The sequence below is a fragment of the Festucalex cinctus genome, chromosome 4 (genome assembly GCF_051991245.1).
Source record: "Festucalex cinctus isolate MCC-2025b chromosome 4, RoL_Fcin_1.0, whole genome shotgun sequence".
NCBI classification, from domain to species: domain Eukaryota; kingdom Metazoa; phylum Chordata; class Actinopteri; order Syngnathiformes; family Syngnathidae; genus Festucalex; species Festucalex cinctus.
Genome location: NC_135414.1, coordinates 17,377,841 through 17,397,177, shown reverse-complemented (window position 1 = coordinate 17,397,177; position 19,337 = coordinate 17,377,841). Strand labels below are relative to the sequence as shown.

Sequence of the window (19,337 nt, the reverse complement as noted above, 5' to 3'; positions counted from 1 at the left end):
TCAATTGATTCGATTTCGACTCACAAGAGTTTAGTTCGATTTCTATTTCTTCCCGATTCAATTCGACTCACTTCAGTTCAATCCGATATTGATTAATTATGGAACATCAATTCTTCTAAATATCAGGACATGATAAAAAAAAACTTCACAAACATTAAATTCCAAATAAAATTTTGAGGAGGCAGTAACTGGTTAAATGATTTAGTTTAATGAAAGTAACACGTTATAATCACTTAAGTCTTACAGAAACATTGAGACATCAGCAAGGATGAGATTAAACTATTTTCAGAATTCAAATTCAAGAATTGTAAATATAAATTAAAAAGATTCTGAATTCTTAGTCCTTCATAAATGTAAGAACATATTTTTAAATAAATGTGAACAGTAAATAAAAAATGTGGCCTTTAAAATTCTATTTGAATTTATGACAAAAACAGATATTAAAATAACCAATTCACGATTTTATGAATCAATATCAGGCTCAAAAAGTAAAATCAATTCGATAGTTTTTTTTTTTTAAACCCAGCCCTATAAATTACAGTATATTTATGTACTTAGAAATATGTGCACCGATGTCTGTTGGAAAGACATATCACAATTTCAGGAGATTTATCAGTGAGCACATGGACATTCGACAATGTTTTTCTCTTTACACAAAGTCAACAAGGACAATCACAACATAATGCATTGCTTATTAAGTTTTAGTGAGCTTAATTTCATTTTCAAGGACATTTGAATGATGCTACAGCAAATTGCTTGAATTAACTGTGGCCTACACAGCCTGTATCTAAAAAGAAACCCTTGCACCAGCTAAATATTACACAACAACACAAATGATGTTGTATCTTACAGAAATGGCAGCACACTGACACCATTCCTGACCTGTGTATTGTTGGTCAGTTGAGCTGGTGACCTCAGCACTAGTGGTTGCTACCGTGTCAGCCAGGGCAACCAAGAACATTTGCTCAAGTCGGGTTAGTCCAGGGAGGCTGGAGTGCATAAGGTGACTTGACAACACCTAGACAGACAAGGTATGTGTGAAGGATGATTTCCCTCGGTTTATACACATTATAAAAAAGTTGCTAATATATAACCTACAAGAGGAGCAAATTTTTCCAACCTTAAGTGAATTCTGCTTCTTCATACCTGTGCATGCTCCGGTCCAAAGTAGGCAGGACCATATTGCGAGAGGTTGATAACTCGAGACTTCTTCTCTGGTTTGTCAGTGGCAAAGTTCACAAAGTCATCCGTGGTGACTGTTGGCACCTGTTAATACAGTGACGAGCATAATCAATCATCTCAGTCTTTACTGACTAAATGCATTTTATTACATTGTGTACGAACCTGGAAGAGGTCAGCATATTGGTCCTCGGCAGACATGTGCCCTGCTTCACCATTGGTCACTTTGGGTCCTTTGACCGTTTCTTCTACCCCCTTGAAGGAAGTATCTTCATCAGCTATCATGAGCGCGTAAAGAGGCAGCGGAGGGATGGAGTTGATTTCGGTGTAATCCCGCCCTCCGTCACGACCGGCCACAATGGTGTCTTTTGCTGTGCTGCCAGTCACACTGATGGTTCGGGACAGATGTCTCCTGGCTCCGCCCTCACCTGCCTCCACATCTCTTACAACGGCCACCTCCCCAGCAATGCACTTCACCAAATGAGCAAGAATGGCCTGACAGAAAGAGAGTGAGAGTTAAATACGACTATGGTAGTGGCCCCCAAGTGTGGTAGCGCTCTCTAATCACTGAATTACATGTTTAAACTTTGCATATTGAATATGGCCCTTTAAATTTTCTCATGTGGATTAAATTACTTAATTCTTATTCCACTAACGCAACATTAAACAGAATACTGTGGTTAGACTCGTGGGGGACATACAACATAATTATTGCAGAGAAAATTTTGCATGTGATTCACCTTTAATCTTTTTTTTTTTTTTTTAATCTAGTACAATACATTTGTCGAGTACAGTTGTATCTAACTTTACGTACAATATATTTGCATTTCACTATTTGTTATCAAGTAATTACTTGGGTACAATTTTATGTGCAATACATTATTTAAATGAATATTTATAAAAAAAAAAAAAGTTCAATATTTTAAACACAGTTTTAATGTAGAAAGTATTTTTCAAGCAGTGCTTGATGTAAAATTTTCAGAACCACTGTACTCGAAAGGGATGTGGACTTACCTTGGCACGGCGAACCTTTCCCAAATCCATGAGCTCAAGCAGCTGGGTGGGATGATACTGGGGTAGAGTTGGGGACAAGGAGTGAGCTGCCTCAAAAAGTCCACCCTCTTGAAGTCCAGCCGGGATACGGAGGGCCTCATCTACTGCGGTGCTCCCTTCAAACACACTCTTCGACCTGGCTCTCCCTTCAAAGACTGAGGAAGACGCTGTGGTTTGACCTCCAGCAATGTCCGCAGATGACAGGTTGCCCTCCTCTCCCTCACCAGGCTTCTTGTCCTGGTGCCACTGGGCATATACATGCATCTCACAATCCATGCCAACCACCAAAATACCATCCCTCACCCAAGAGAGTGAGACTGGCAGGGAAGGAGTGCCATCCACAGAGGACAGCAGGTCCACGGCCCTTAGTAGGATCCAGCGAGAGCGGATCCCCTGTTTGATACTGCCCCCTAGAGGAAGGGTGATGACAGCCACACCCTCTTTGCTGCTTGTTTGCTCATTGACCATGCCAGAGATTCGGCCGTACATGAGAATGTTGGATCCAACCCCCACAGTGAGGATGTGAGAGCCATCTTCTTTCGACAACCAATCCAGATGGACGTAATGCTTGATGTTGGGTGAGTTGTGGTCTCGGCTCATGTAAAGGTCCGATCTAGTACAGAGAGAAATGTCCTTTTCAATTTGAGACAGCTAGGAGCAATATGGCAGCTTTGTGAAACAGGCAGTACCCTCCTGACCTGCTGTAAACAAAGAGGTTGGAGTCCACGCTGACTCTCGGGTCCAAGGTTGATGATGGTCTGTTAAATTCTTCCAAATGGAGAGTTTGCTCCAAAACCCACTCTGAGCCACCAGTTGATTCACACTCATAGATAGACACGTGCATGGAGAACTCTTTTCCAGTCATCTAGAGGGGGCAGAAAAAAACCCCCAAAAAAGCAAAAAAAACGATATAAAATGCCACAGAAATGATCAAAAGTAATGTTCTTCAGTCTTTTGGAATGCAAAGATGTATTTCTACCGTGCTACAATATTTATCGTCACTGATGTACTGTAACCACCTATGTCCAAATATGGTCAAATTAAAATATTCTCACAAATGAATAAATAATATTGGTCTGTCACCATGCCGTCTGTTATTCTTATTCATTATTAACCAATTTAAAGTGTTGAAGTTTGGTTGAGAACACACTACTTCTATTGGACACTAAAACAGTATCAGAAGTGTTACAAAATCTTCCTTATTCTAAGGGAACCATGTGGCATTATATGGTCTCAAGATTTTTTTTTTTTTTTTTACAATAGCAAGTAAAAATAGATTACATTTGAGTAAGCCTGTTTTGTTAGAAAAATGATAGCTATTATGCTATGGTACAGAATCCACGAAGGTAAGTTCGCGTGCGGATTCATTTCCACCTTAGTCAACAAATAGTTTAATTTACTACACCACTGACGGCTCTTAGACCTTTTTCAAAAAACTTTAGAGGAAGATGATGTAACCACAGTTGTACCTTTGGCGGTTTTGTCTGATCAGGGGGTCGGCGTGAGTGCAGACTTTGATGTGCACGGCTGGTGGCAGCAATGTGTCTGTACCATTTCAATCAAAGGCGGTGTAATAAATTAATGTTTTTTTTTTTTTTTTTTTTTTTTTTTTTTTTAGCGTATTAGAGGTTGATTGCTTGGTGGTGTTGCATTAATGCTGGTAGGCAACGGTAACACCGACACGGTGTTTGTAAACGTAAGTCGTTCAATGCCAAAGAACTATTTACATATTTTTTCACAGTCCCGACATAGTCCCAGGTACCTGGTTATATATATTTCTGAAAATGGTGATCACTAATTAACTCATTTGCTCCCAAAAACGTATAAACACGCTCTATTTTAAATGTTTTAAGTGTCCCAAAGACGTATTTATACGTTTTTTATGTTTTGTTTTGTTTTTATCCTAGAGCATAAAGAATGCTTTGATGCAGCCTCTCAACTACAAAGAAATGGTTTTGATTTGAATTTGAAATTTTTAATTTCCTGAAAAACAGTGACTTTAGATATTTGCAGATTCCACCTGGTAGTTATATGTATTTTGCACATATGGTTTGTTAACTATTTTACATAAAAAAGTATTCATACCTGAATAAATAAAATTGTCTACTTGATTTAAGATTCACAGCCTTTCTGCATTTGATGTTTTTTAGAATTGCATCTACAGGCAACAATGATTTAATACCTTACCTGTCCTTGACGTGGCTGTTTAAATGCTACAGCCAGCCTCCCAATGTAGGAGCATGACACGGCAACAGGCCGCCCTGACACAAACACGGCGCTGTTGTTGTCTTCCTCTTCGTTCATTAGAGCCCACGGCTCCCAGCGGTACATCCGCTTGTCCTGGTCATCCTCACTATCTCCATGATCACCCTCTACGGCACAACGCCAGAACCGCACCCGAGAGTCAGAGCAGGTAGTCACAATCAGATAAGGAGCCAGGCACACAGGGTAGATGGAGGAGGAACTAAGATGACCTGAAAGAAGAACAAAGATGAGAAAAATGGAGATAATCTGTTACATGTGGTGCCAGATATACATATTAATCAATTCATACTTGTCACATATAGATTTGTAGTCTAATTCAGAATTTGAGAATAACAAAAGTGAGGACTGACCAGCAGACGGTGTGGCTCTGGTCACCTCTACCCCATGGGGCAGGTCCAATCGCTTGCTGTACACCAATTTGGAACTAAGGATGAGTTTGCTGGCTGACTGCAAGTTGACTGTAGAGGCTGAGCGGGGAAGAGGCCTGATAGGGGAGGTCTCTGGAGATGAGTCAGGGTTCACCACTTGATTGGGAACCATCAGCTGGCTCTGGAAGCTAGAATCTTGATTCAGATCATCTGGACACAGAGATAAATTAATTTTAAAGCAGGCTTCTAATTTAGATATTAGTGCAACATGATGCTTTTATTCAAATAATTACTGTAGTGTATACATGTATTATGATGCCCCCCATCTTACCAACACAGGCCTGGACAGACTGGAGGTGGAGGTGCCACATTTGTAGCACTGAGTTCCTGTTGAGATCCTTTTCTATGACCACCAGGAAAAACTTCTCCGAAAAAGGGGGAGGGTGGTATTCTGGGTTCAGAAAAGGTTGATTAATACAATCTTCGAATCAGATTTTCAAATCTGCAGAAAGTATTATAATATGTAGTATTAATAATATAGTGTTGTGCACCTTCACCAGATGGAAAAGCAGTCGGTGTGTGTGTGTCTGGTTCCTTTTGAGGTTTATAGCCTAGAATGAAATCCTCTTGGAAGACATGCAGCAGCTGGGTGTTGGCACCACACTGTATTATACATGGAAATAGAATATTATAGAATATATATTCATAGATATAGAAATAGATATAGAAAAGATAGATAGCATCATAGATATAGAAATACAATAAATATTCATGGAAATAGAAAAGGTAAGATATTCTTTGTATACAATTTTAGCATTTCAAGCTTTGGACTGTTTTTCTTAGGAGGCTGATGTGAAATATAGAGCAAGAGCAATGTCTCACCTGGTTTGTAATGACATCGAGCTCTATGATACAGCCAGGTCTGGCGGTGGACTGCTGACTGACGATGTTGAACACTTCACCAACTAGTTTCTGAACCATGACACAATGTGTGTGAATTATATGCATAGAATTATGTTTTGATAGTGTGCGTGTGTGTATGTCTGTTAGTCCACTCACAGATGTTTCTGGATCTGACAATTCATCTAGTAGCTTTCTGGCATCGACCACAGCTTGATACAGACGAAGGTTCTTACCATCTGACGCCACAAAGCAGGCACTGGCACTATTACAGTACGTTCCTGAAGAGAAGAAAAAAAATAGTTGGGAGGTAAATTAAAAGTGATTTATAAGGCTGTAGAATATATGGAGAGAAGATGTTGATTTCCTTTGCTTATTGTAGCTGAGTATTGAAGGTACTTTGATGATCTGAATGCTAGATATAATGTACTTGTAAATACCAAATGCATGACTGCTTCTCAGAACTGAACGAAATGTTGCTGCACTGTCATTTCTTTTTTAAACACTGACGTTATCATGAAATACTGCGAACATGTTTACCGAGCACAGAGCTAGGGACAAGTGAAGGTAGCCAAGCAACATTGCTGAAAGCAGAGGTGTGCAGAGAGTTGATCCGAGCCAGTTCAGAGACTCCTCCAGTGCATGAGAGGGGTCCAATGTGATCCACTCTCCACAAGATGAGTTCACTGTAGATGGCATTGGGGTCGTGGAAGGTCCTTGTTGCTGCATTGCGAAGCTGCTTCCTGATAAACAAAAAGACAGGTACTTGCAATTTTTATTGTCACTACCTCTTCTGGCATTATGCCTTTTTTTTGCTCCTCACCTTGGAAGTCCCTTTGGAAGTGGAAAGGTAGGAAGTTGTTCGCCATCCATGCTACCAGGAGCCGAGGGAGGTGTAAGCAGTGCATTATGGTGTGAGGATGTGAGCAGCAGTGGCAGCACTGTATGGCAGGCTTGGTCATTCAGATGGAAACGGTGGCCACAATAGCGAAATTTGTGGGACACGGTCAATACATTGGAGAATGCAGAACGCTCGGCGAATGTCACAGCCCACTGGAAACAACATTTTTTTTTTTCTTTTAATAATTCTGCTACCATACAAAATACTTGTTCCCTGTCCAAACACACACATACCTGGTTAAGAGATCCATCAACATGCTTGGAGACCATCATGACAGCAGGACTGGTACCAGGATTGGGAACAGAAGACGAGGCTAAGGCAGGCGAACCGAGGCCAGCCGATGCTGAGGCGGAGTGAGTGACATGTTGGACCATCCTTCCCTGCTCCCCTGCCCTGAAACTCTCCCTCTCGGTCAAAGTACAGGCATACATCAGGATGTTTTTACTCAGCGAGTTGGCATCACCTGTAGGAAATGCCACTGGGATACGGGAGGAAAAGGACACCTGTAGGCAGATTTCAAAGGAAAGAAAGTATTCATAGAATAATAATTGCATACCAGCCTGAAAGGGGAAGTCAACCCATTTTAAATTTGACAATATATTCTAGACAGCCCCACTAGTCCAAATATGGTATTCTGGTTAATATTGTGTTGGAATATGAGTTAAGCAGCAAAATCCAAATGCTCAGGAGGCGGCCACTGTGCCACCTGCTGTCAACTGAAAATTGTTGCTCAGGTCACAGCTCAGCTTCAGAAAGCAGATGAGCTGTGATTGGTCATTGCCTGACCAACATTGATGTCATCTTCAGTCGACAGCAAGTGGCAAAATGGCCACCCCCTGAGATGGATAAAAACAGATGGATTTTGCTTTATAACTCATGTTCCACAAATGGAATATTAATCAGAATGTCATGTTTAGACTAGTGGGGTCACGTATAACATATTATTGTTAAGCAATGTTTAAGTTTGACTTCCATTTTAACATTATACTGAATATACGTTCTAATTGTTAATGAGAGTCCAGTCAAGAGCCTGCCTTTACAAAGAACTGTACTACATGATACTGAGAAATTACTGCAAATGTCGGTTTGCTTTATTGAGCTTCACGAGAGAGGCAAATACTCCTACACTATAATTAGTAGTGATTGTATGCCTGAATAAACATGTGGCACAATAACCACTGATTAAAAGCAGCCAATCTAATATTTAGAAAAAAATACTTCACAATTACACTTGTGCAACAATACAAGCAGGACACTGCAATGTTATCCTATCATCAGAGCTGTGCTTACCTGAACCTGCCTGAAGATGCCTTGGTTAAATTCATCCAAGTACTTGACATGCCAAACAAGGAAAGAGCCGTCAGTTGGGTGGATGGTGAACAACATATCAGGACTCTTATTCCACTCTGTGGTTAGAATCTCCATCCTCCTTTCCAGCAGCATTGAGGGCAAAGGCAAGCTGGAGCTGGATCCGGGTGAGGATGCCTTTGTGCTTCCCTGCTCCCCTGGCTCACCCTCCTCTCCAAGCTCAGATGAGGCTTTGTCAGACATCTCATCCAGTTCTACAAGCCCAAAGAAAATGTGCTTAATCATGTGCTTGTGCTACATTTTCATCAAATTTGTGCCATGAAGGGATGCCCACTGGACTGTAGTCATACCAAAGTCAAATTTCAAAGGGGATCCTTCGGGGTCCAGGGGGTCTTCTGTTGTATGGTCAAGTTGCTGTTCAGAGAACTTGCGCAGTTGTAGCATAAAAAGATCCATCGAGCAGGTGAAGCTTAGGTCTTTATTGTTGAGCCAATGAACCACAAATCCACCTGCCCCGGTGCCATCATCTGCGTTGAAGAGTGCAGAGTCTGCCAACATCGATGGGATGTCTGAGAATTAAAACAAGGAATAAAGAGGAAGCCGAGACAGGTCGATCATTGAGACAGTCAGTCAATACATATAAGAACAGCGTATGCTGTAACTAATAGGACTTCAACTGGATTTAAAGGTAAGAAGGCTGCTTCGGAGAAAAGCCTACCTGTGTTGGGATTAATACTAGCTGAGATGTGGAAGTGACACAACGCGTTGGCATGATGAGCAATGTGGCGGTGAGTGTGTGCATCCTGTGTGCCAAGCTGAGAGGGGAGCAGCTCACTGTGAGCTACCAAAGCAGATGATCGTCGCCTTCCCCGACGCAGATGCTTCAGGTGATGAATAGACTGCTCAAACAAAGCAAAATATTAACAAATTGCAAAGATTTCAATGCAGGCAGAAAAGAAAAAAAAATATTTCTGTTTAGTCTTATAGATACCTCCAACGCGTGCTGAATCTTGTCCTTATTGCCTGCCAAGCCTGGCAGACTGGAGCTAAAAGAATGTGTGTTTTCAGATATTTGCCCCCCAAGCAAGCTGTCTTCTGGAAGCAGGGTCTCAGACCACAGCCTGCATACGCCATCCTCACAAGATGTCAGCAAAACATTGCACACGGAACCCCTAAAAGACACATGAAAGATGCACTTGACATATGATACACAATGAGGAACTACAGTACTTCATTTTGTAAATGCGTGTTGACTTCTTACTTTGGCATGTACTTGCTAGTCTTCCTCCAGGACATACCAGTGACCGAGCGGGGGTGGGCCAGGTAAACAAAAGAGAAGTGAACAGCGGGCGGTTTCTTATCTGAGGGGTCCTGGACCACCACTGCAGAACGCCAGCCCGTGGTGGGATACCACACTTTGAGTAAACAGTCATCCTGTACACACAGACATTAAAACGTACATACGGATACAAATACCATTTTTGGCTATTTAACGTCGTATCCTTTTATTTTGCAAAGTCACATTATTGGCACACCTTCCCAACTGTTGCAAAGTACTCTCCATCAGGGGACCACTTGGCAACGTGCACAGATGCAGCAGTCCTGTGGGGCGCACAGTCACATTGGCTTTATGCAACGGAAAGACAGCTCACTCATGGCTACCAGATAAGCTGCCAATTTGCAATGGTGTTTTTTTTTGTGCTTGAAAAGCTTTCACTTCCCTGTTTCGGTGGTTTGACTGATCATGCATGTTTTTTGTAAGACACCATGGATACAAACTTAAGATAAATCACATGATTCAGAGGCACATGATCAACAAATTTGCTGGTTTATAAATATAAACAAGACCTTTTAAGTATTTTTGCCTTTTTTAAAAGGCTAACAAGTTTTAAGGCTCTCTGCAAATCGTAATGAAGAAAGGACACCTTTTCCCTTGTCGGTTACACCTAATATGCATAAACAAGACGTACTTGCACTGCCAGACGCAGTTCCAGTCATTAAGAACGGGATGGAGCTTGTCCTCAGATGCCTGTCCATCCTCCTCCTCGATTAGGGCGTCTGCCAGAGGTGGAGCCCACAGCTGGAGCCGCTCGGTTGCTGCTAGGATACGGTTCCCTGAGGACACAATGGCACTAGGTGACACATCTCATGGGCAAGTTGGTTATGGAAGAGCACAGGGCATCGTGTATTATGGGGGATACATAATACACAATTGCACACGTTCTTCAGGGCAACGAAGGAGGTACGGGAGTACAAGCAGTGTATGGAGAGGATTCATTTAGTTTGTTTTTTTCTGGGTTGATTTAATCACACTGAAAGCATATGCATACCCTGTGGGTCCCACGCCAGGTTGTAGGTGATGGCATCAAGGAAGAACTGCCCTGTCTTTTGCCATTGATAGTTAAGCTGCTGTTAGTGACAGGAGAGCAACACACACACACACACACCATGCAATGTTATTGGCTCCCTTGCCCACTTCATCATATTACATTTTTCTGTAAACAACCATTTTTATTAAACAATTTTCATATGCCTACCTTGTGGCGTTTGTTTGGGTTGGTAGCAAGAGGTTCAAAGATGCAGACTGTGTTTCCATAAGAGGCAGCAATCTAAGCATCATTCAAAACCATTAGGAATAGGAAATACAATAAAATCAATCAATTTTCAAGTCACATTTGAAGAAAAAAAAAATCCTCACTAGACTTGAAGACGTATTGAAAATGAGTAAAATAATTGCAATAAATACTATGTTACTAAGTTTGATGAGAATAATCCTTTTAATCCACATCATCATCATTATCATTATCATCATCATCATCATCATAACAAAAGAGAACAGCTACAGTAACGTTCAGTCCTTTTTCTTGTTCTCTGTCCTCTTCCATCTGCTGCCTTTTAAGAGCTGGCCATGAATTAAGAAATCTAGCCAATATAGTTAAATATGCACAAAACTTTAACTATGTAGACACTTCACAAGGGTGCTGTGGTTTCACAACTCAATGACTGCAGACAAAGTCGAAGGGGAAAACACATCGCAGGAGGGAATACATTGAGTGTGAGGTCAACACTTACCCTGCCCAGCTGATGGGAGCATTCCACACAGCCCACCTGAATGTTCCCATTCTGAGCTCCTGGGATTATTTGCACACACTCGAAGTCACTAGCCAAGATTACGACATCGCAACCTGAGCCATACGCCTGAAAATGAAAAGGTCTATAATCAAAATGAGCTTTTTATGAATGCATTTAAAAAAACATGCACCAACAATTAAAAAATAACTTGAGGTGTAGAAAATACTTTGGTTTCTACATCAAATATATAATACAAAAGTAAAGCACTTAAAATGGAGAAGATAATGAAGCATCAACACAATGCTTCTAGAATATACTTAATCATGAACCAAAGTTACATAATTGACTTTATTCAGGAGTTAAATTATTCAACATCACCACCTTCACATGATGCTTTTCAATTGTTAGTTAGCATACTAGCCTAGATAACATGTTAGAGCAAACTAACATGTTAACATGACTTCCCTCATGAGAACACAAACGGTATTAAGTCATATAAACTCACTATTTGGCATACACACAAAAAAAAAACAAAAAAATAAATAAATGTTGGAGAATACAGGGAAATTATTATTGAATATACTAAAAAAAATACAATGATAATAATATATCAGGGTGAAAAGCATAAAGTTAGCTCAAACAAATCTATGTGATAGGAGAAACCTGCTATTTTTAATGCTTAGTGATCAGATCTATGCTCAAATTGAAATTAGGAACAGCAAGTTAAATTAGCCTCACAACAACAGCAGTGCCTGAATATCAGCCTGTGTCTTTCATTATTCAGGAGAACAGGAGGAGAGGCTGGGAACCACTGAGTCACACAATAGGGACGCTTTACAGCCACCACTCAAAAACAAACTAATCGTAGCGGTTATGGCCCCGGTGGTTGAAGCAAGATGACTCTTTGCACGCTGTATGCGAGAGGCAAGCGAAAGGAAAACTGCAGTCTGTGCATTACTAGTCCCCTGCTGCATCTGCTGCAGAACATTACGACTTGGAATTAAAACGCGGTCACCGTCACGCGCTGTCTGAGGCTGCTGTGTATGCGTTGGAGATTCCCTTTAACAAACTATGAGAGCAAGTAATTTCCACCTAGTGGGGCTTTGAGCCAGACAAGTAAACATGAGTACACCCGTCACGAACTGGAGTATCTCATCACCTCTTTGTTCGTTTGGTTTGTGTGTCCTGTTTCTCTTTCATCATCTACATGTGCTACAGTCTCCCGCATAGGAAACGAGGTGCTGAGGAAAAGGTGTACAAACAGGGACTGTTTGTTAGTTATAAAGGGCATAATACTGATATGAGATAGTATGGTTGACAACTCTTCAGCTGTCCTGTCAATTAAAGGCTAAAAAGCCTCCCAAAAAAAGACAAAATTAAAATGTTGTTGACAAATACTGTTTTGTTGTTTTGTAACATTTAGAACATCAGCGACCAGCAGTGTAAAAATAGACCACTTAGCTCTCATCTCTGGTATCAAATTTAATGCTGACTATATGCTGAGACTGTCAGCATCACTGCATAAGGGAAAACAACCCCTACTATCACCATCTATCCATTTTCAACATGGTTCCTGTTCAGGGTCATGGGGTGATGGAGCCAACCCCAGCTAACTACACCCTGAGCTGGTCACCCTTTAGTTTGCAGGGCACATCCAGTATAGAGACCAGCAACTGTTTATACTCACATGCACACTGTCATCAAGTTGAATATTTTTTTTTCATAGCAGCCATTTCAACATTGGCACTAATAATTCAAAAAACAGGGAATAGGGATGATAAAATCCAACGGCTTGCGCAAACAAAATGTACAAAACGGATATTAAGCAAAACTTTGCTGGGGTTAGTGCACAGGGCAAGATTAACCTATTACATTTTGGTGAGCATCTGGATATATTTATTTTTACTGAGTGAGTATTGCAAGATACAATATATGTCATCTGCAACATTATTATTATTATTAATATGATCAATTGAACTGTTGTTCACCCTGCAGAATCACAATGCCATCAACCGCTTTCATCTTTCATAAAGCAGGAAGCCGCTTGCAAACTAATGAATAGATAGACATAGACAAATATGACTCTCCTTACACAATAGAAGGCTTGGTAGATTTGTGCACTGTAATGACTAATGGTGGCTTACGACTTTTACACGGTAGATGCACTTTTGGAAGGTTATGATTTCTGTTTGCATTCTTCTGGTCTGGATTTAAAACTATACTGCACAACTACCATTGGGAATATACAAATTAGTGGAGTTACAAAATCAATTCATGTGTTTATAAAATATGTTGCAAAGGGAGCTTGCATACTGTCAATCCCTTCAAATGTTCATTAGGCTAACCTAAATATTTATATAGTTAAGGATTTCATGCTGACTGCCTGAACTCAACCAACATGGCACACAGTTGTAGTTTTAGATTTGCTAAACATATCAATGCAACATTCCACCTTGTCAGTCTTGTTAGCATTAGCCGAATCTGGATAAATATGACGTTTTTGTAGCACAGTACTGCAGAGAGAATAATGCAATACCATGAAATCCCAAAACAGAAAATGTATCAAACTTTCGTGAATGTTGCAATATTAAACATTTCTAATGGTTTCTTTTTCAAATGTTTGCTTGCTCAATTTTGGGAAAGTCGAGTGTGTTTTTACAGCACACGAGAGTCAATTTTTGTTTCTTGGAGGACAGATTTGTCATTGAAATGTTTTTATTGAACTGATGAGATGTGCAGACATCTTTGTTTGCAAAGAGCATCTTTTAATGGCAATTTAAACCTCAAGGTAGAGGAATGCAGCTGTTTTTTTTGTTTTGTTTTTTTAGACCAAAGTGTTTTTTTTCTCTTCTTTTTATAGAAAAGTGTGAACGTTGTCATGCACTGACTGAAGCAATGAAAGTAGAAAAGAGGAAGAGAGTGAGACATCACTTCTGTCTTTCTTCTACCCAATGCCTCTAATTCCCAGAGCCTAACTCAATCATGCAGACATGTTCTGCTGCTGCAGCTGCTCCCAACATTTGCCTGCACGAGCTTGGCCGCCGCAGTCAAAAGCCTGAGCTGACAATATTTTGAATGCTAAATTAAACATGTTCAGCTACGAGTGAGTTCTTCAATGTTTAGACAGCCTACGTCCCTGAAATGTATTTTGACCCCCTCCAACCTAGACGCGCGCTATATAAGCATTATGTTTTGCAGTATGGCTTCTGTAAACATCATGACAGACTACTGTGCACATTCAGAACCTGTTTTCTAACCTATACCAATTTTGTCCAAACATTTCTAATGTAACCTTTGTAACTTCTATAGCGTATAATTAACTAACTCTGGGGATAAAATATTATTCAAAGTGTAACATCAACAAATGTCCTCATTCCTTGACAATATCTAATCCTTCCCACGGAAACCACATCGCCCGAGCAATGAAACCAACCTCTGTGCTCGCTAACCAAAAAACGTGGTTGAGGTTTGTGAGCAATGTTCTAGGACTTGTGTCGTATAAGCGATATTTGAAATCCAAACAACAAACTCCCCCCCCCTGGAAGTTATCCCCCTGGAGTCTAATCCATTTCCTGCCATGCCCTGAACGGGTGCTTGGAGATCCTCCACAGCTCTGTCGTCATGGGCATCTAGCTGTCGTCCACAGGTTCAAAACTGGGCTCTTTGAAGCTCACACGGATGGGCCCAGGTCGGGCTAATAGGGAGGTTGCTCCAGCAGTTATGTTCTTGTCGGCCAGGAACTGTTGGACACTCAGGGCTCTTTTTTTTAAATTTGGAGATGGCATCCATCTACCCACGGTGCCTGCTGCCATTATGAAATGACTTTGGTTTATTTATTATTTTCATCACTTTGTGGTGTTTAATGTAATGTTAGTGCTTTGTTGCAACGCCAGGATGTCTCTGTAGTTTTTATGCCGCGTCTTTAAATGGTCAAATTCGGCTTGTTCGAGTTGCTAGTAACAACTCGTTGGCATGTTTTATCATTTTTGGGTTAGTGTCTGACTTTTCAAAATACAAACCCAAGCGAAACCATGGAATTATGGTTCTCTCCTTTCATAACCAACTCCTCTTTGGGTTCTGTTTCCACTTTGTCTCTGCTAAGCACTTCACGTCTGCCATGTTGTTTACAGCCATGCTCCTCGGGCAATGCTGTAAAAAGTATTTGCAAGTGATGGAAAAACGCTACTGCAAAGTGAAAGCGCAACTGACCACACTTATATCTACCTCCATTCATTGCTCATACGATGTTGGTGTAGCAAAAGCACTAACCCAATAACGATTACGTGCGGCAGACATTTTTAAACAGCACATAACACTATGGTAGAGTTCAGCATACAAATGCTCTTGATTTTCACTGCGCCAAAAGAGTAGTGACAGAAGAGAGTTTAAGGAAGTACAATTTATGATAACAAGGAATTGAATAATTCAACACTTAATCCCAAAACAGGCAAACGTTGCATAATAACATCTCCTGTTGGCCAAGATAAACATAAAAACAAAACATATTAGCTATTATTCAACACTTTAGAATCATTCATTTCAGGTGCAATAAGAAATACATGGAGTAAGCAGTTGAAATAAACAGCAAGTAGCATAAGACAAGGAACATAACCACCTCCTCAACAATAAATTATTGCATCAAGACAGTTGTCGCGATTAAGTGACAATAGATGTTTAGATCGACTTAAAATGGTTGCTTTGTTTTCTCTTGATTTTTTTAAGCATTGTGTACAGACAGACAACAAAGTAGTGAACAAATGATCCCTGCTCACATAGTCCAAAAACGACTGGTGAATGTGGTAATATGCACACCAGGCGAGTAGTTGGCAATGACACTGAGTGAGGAAAAAAAAAAAAAAAAAAAAGCAACACTATGAGCATGCACACCAACTGTTTGTCCCCCAGGTGATACAAAATCCTATTTTTACATTCCCCCTAAACATGATGGAAGTAATCTCAGCATTAGACAAGACTTTTTTTTTTCTTTCTAGCAGCATACGCCCCCTTGATAGCTGCCATCAGTCACTGAGTTTCTGACTGTGATGTATTTGCACATGCATGCAAGTCATTCGTTATCATAGACAACATTTTATGTTTTGTTTACTTGAAATGGAAACAAAAACAAAAACCTTTGCTCTGAGACCCATTTTCAGGTTTGCTGTGTCGCTGTGTAGTGTGTGTACGCACGTTAACAAAACTGTTGGTAAATGTCTAGTAATGAAAATAAAACCAGAAATGATTACAAAAAATCTATTCTCTCCATGAAGCTTTTAGCATGTCTCCACAGGTATTTTGGCCCCCTATTCTTCCAATCTTCTGAGGTTTTCGGGGTGAATTCTCTAGACTTTGTTTCAGCTTTTTTTTCGAGCTGTCCAACTGCAACCAAGCTTTCTGGAACGGGGCAGCACAGATAGTCTAGATAGTCTTGAGATTTATTTGTACCAGCCGCAGGTTGAAGAAACCCTGTGCCGTGTTTAGCAAAGCAGCCACAGCACCTAACGGAGCCTTTTAAAGTTCTCAATGTTCTTTTCTTTACACACACGGCACAGGCACAATTGAAATTCCCACTATTGTTACATCACTGTCCCAAAGCATTGTGGCTTGTCAATATGCATTTCTGCAAATTCCAGTCTTATCAGTTCAAGTTATTTCAGTCATGATTGCAGGTTTGTGAAATAACATTTATCTGTTTTAGTACGAAAGAGCCCATGGGGGTCAGTGTGAGTGAAAATACACTGGACAGATTGTCCAGTGATCTTCAAATGTCCTCTCGGACAGAGAGGGAAAGCATCAAGTACAGAAACTTGGGCCTCAAGGCAGCACACACAATTTTTACTTCAGAGTTAGCTACTCTGCAAATATGAGCGTCAGAGCAAAGCTTGCATGCATTCACATTCTCCATCTGAGTTTAACATGAGGGCAAAAGAGTCCTCTATATATTGCAGTTAAAAAATAAATGAGTCAGGCTCCACTAAAATACCGTAATATACTTTAGGAAACGACCAATATCAGGAAGAAAACGCATACAAACATACAAAGCACAAATTTGGCAGCCATTGCACCTACCTTGAATTTCATTGGAACAGTAACACTGTTGAAGCAATGAGTCATTACACAAAAAAAGAAAAGAAAAAAAAAACTCCTAAAACGTTTCCTAAAATCTTTGCAATGCAGCTTGTCCCACAGAATGAACAAAGCCTATAAATCAGCTATAGATCGGGACAGTTCCACAAAGGTCTGCCAAGAAAAACCTGACATTTAGAGGGCAACATCTCATGCAACATAATAAAATATGTCCCGTATCATTAAAAAATAATAATAAAAAAATCAATATTATCGTCACCATTATCATTGTGGGAATGCTGGAATTTACTTTACAAATGAGCTGAACAAAAGCCATTTTGCTTACCAATAGTCTCTTCTTGGTTCATTTCAAATGGTCCATTTGAGGTAAATGTGAAAAGTAATTGTATTCCACATTATTTGCCATCACAATAGCCGCTGTAATACTATTCTATTTGCGTCTTGCTAGAAAAAATGCAATACATTATTGAACTGTTGTCTTGGTCTCGTCTGCATAGGCAGAGAGAAATGTTGGGAAGCTGCCAGACATCAAGATGAATATTTAAAGCCCACACAAGTCATGTAAAATGTTATACATACACTGTTAAATCCAGAAGTGCACTCATATTCTGCATATAAACAGTTAACAGGCTCACTCTAGTGGTATGCAAAAGAGTCACTGAATTAAATGTTCAAATTGTGCGTAACATTCGGAAAAGATTCGGAATTTCCCTTTTACGCCACTCAATAAGTATACTTGCTCATTTTAGAGAGGCTTTGCTTTTTGGTAGGAGCTGCATGGTCCTTGCCTGTGGCCCCTGCCTTTATGTGACAAAACGAGCATTTATGCTGTTTTATAAGCATCGCATGAATTTGGCATTATTTCCAAGAGTCACAGAGGCCTCCAGCGCGTGTGTCCATATAAGGCTGTCTACGTCACGGCTGATGGCGGGATGACAGTGAGCTAATGATCCGTGAGGAGGATTTAACACCAAATGGTTGCGAGCTAAGCCACTTCTACAACCAAACACTATAATGCCTCTCACCTCAACACACAGCCCCCTTCCTCGATATGAGCACGGTAACATTTAGATCACCATACAGCACAGCATTTGCCAGTTACGATAATGGATGCGCAAAGGGATTCCCTTGCAGTAATTGTAACGTGACAAGATGCTGCTAAAGGTCATTGAGTGACTGGCGTTAAATCCGGTGCCTAAATAACAGCGGTAATTGACAGGTGCTGATATTGACGTGGAAAAGACTGTAATTGTAAATATCAACGAGGGTGGCAGGAGAAGTCTCGACTGTTAGGGATTCTTACAGTGCGGCGGTTTGCTAGCTTCCTTCCCGGTTAGCTGATAGCTTTAGCGAGCTAGTTCGCCGCCGTCATCTGGTATGAGGCTAGCTAGCTAACCACTCACTTAGCTCGTCACTAGTTAGCATCAACCAGAGTCAAATAATATGCAGATAGAAGCTCACCGTGAACGGAACGTCATTCACGCTCCCCACCGAATAGCAGCAATCCCCCGGGTTCACCGCTCCCGTCAGCACCTGATGTAGATGCATGTTTCTTCACCCCCTTTTTTTGTAGCAGCAGCAGATGCCGTTTTTAATTATTTATAACAAGTCCACCCTGTCGATTTCTCCATCTAGCAGCAACTGGGGATTCCATCAGTAAACGTTCGATTCGTCCACGGCCCAGTGTCGTCTTGCTCCACAGACGTCGTGCTTGGAAGGGGGGGGGGGATTTGTTTTCCAGCTTTAAGAATGTAATTTCACATGACCGTGTCATCCATTTACGCGAGTAAAAGCGGCCATCCGTCGCCTCTCGCTGTCAACACCATCCCCACGATTAATCGTCAAAGCCGAGGCAAGAGAGGCAGCTGAGGCTCTGCAGCGAGCCAGGCTGACATGCGCGTTCACGCCGTTGCCTAGGCACATAGCACCTAGATCACTGACAACTACTTTATTAATATTCACGTTTGTTCAACTGAGTTATATAAAAGAATCATTGAACAAAAGATTTACCTTTATGAATGCATTTATTTATTTATTTATTTATTTATTTATTTATTTATTTATTTATTTATTTATTTATTTATTTATTTTAATGAGGGCTGTACCGATCACTTCCTAGACGGTGACTGTACATTACTATGACGATAATGACGGTAATAAATTATGCCAATGACTGTGATGGCCCTGCTGTAGTGCTCATGAGCAAA

The 19,337-nt window shown here is 40.7% G+C and overlaps 1 protein-coding gene across 3 annotated transcripts in view; it reads right to left on the bottom strand.

The window, feature by feature from the left end:
* Positions 1-19,045, bottom strand: part of dmxl2 (Dmx-like 2) — a 38,745-nt gene extending 19,700 nt beyond the window's left edge. For all 3 annotated transcript variants that reach the window (XM_077519392.1, XM_077519393.1, XM_077519394.1), the window contains exons 1-25: positions 18,592-19,045; positions 11,047-11,172; positions 10,512-10,583; positions 10,305-10,383; positions 9,945-10,089; positions 9,510-9,576; positions 9,236-9,408; positions 8,966-9,146; positions 8,693-8,873; positions 8,325-8,543; positions 7,957-8,228; positions 6,900-7,169; positions 6,589-6,818; positions 6,306-6,508; positions 5,925-6,046; positions 5,748-5,837; positions 5,417-5,528; positions 5,197-5,316; positions 4,848-5,075; positions 4,420-4,706; positions 2,931-3,097; positions 2,194-2,845; positions 1,345-1,674; positions 1,147-1,266; positions 883-1,018 (exon numbers count right to left, since the gene is read on the bottom strand). In XM_077519392.1, coding sequence (XP_077375518.1) covers positions 883-1,018; positions 1,147-1,266; positions 1,345-1,674; positions 2,194-2,845; positions 2,931-3,097; positions 4,420-4,706; positions 4,848-5,075; positions 5,197-5,316; positions 5,417-5,528; positions 5,748-5,837; positions 5,925-6,046; positions 6,306-6,508; positions 6,589-6,818; positions 6,900-7,169; positions 7,957-8,228; positions 8,325-8,543; positions 8,693-8,873; positions 8,966-9,146; positions 9,236-9,408; positions 9,510-9,576; positions 9,945-10,089; positions 10,305-10,383; positions 10,512-10,583; positions 11,047-11,172; positions 18,592-18,678 — 4,669 coding nt within the window. In that variant the 5' untranslated portion in view covers positions 18,679-19,045. The remainder of the gene's footprint in view (positions 1-882; positions 1,019-1,146; positions 1,267-1,344; positions 1,675-2,193; positions 2,846-2,930; positions 3,098-4,419; positions 4,707-4,847; positions 5,076-5,196; positions 5,317-5,416; positions 5,529-5,747; positions 5,838-5,924; positions 6,047-6,305; positions 6,509-6,588; positions 6,819-6,899; positions 7,170-7,956; positions 8,229-8,324; positions 8,544-8,692; positions 8,874-8,965; positions 9,147-9,235; positions 9,409-9,509; positions 9,577-9,944; positions 10,090-10,304; positions 10,384-10,511; positions 10,584-11,046; positions 11,173-18,591) is intronic.
* Positions 19,046-19,337: the final 292 nt, after the last annotated feature.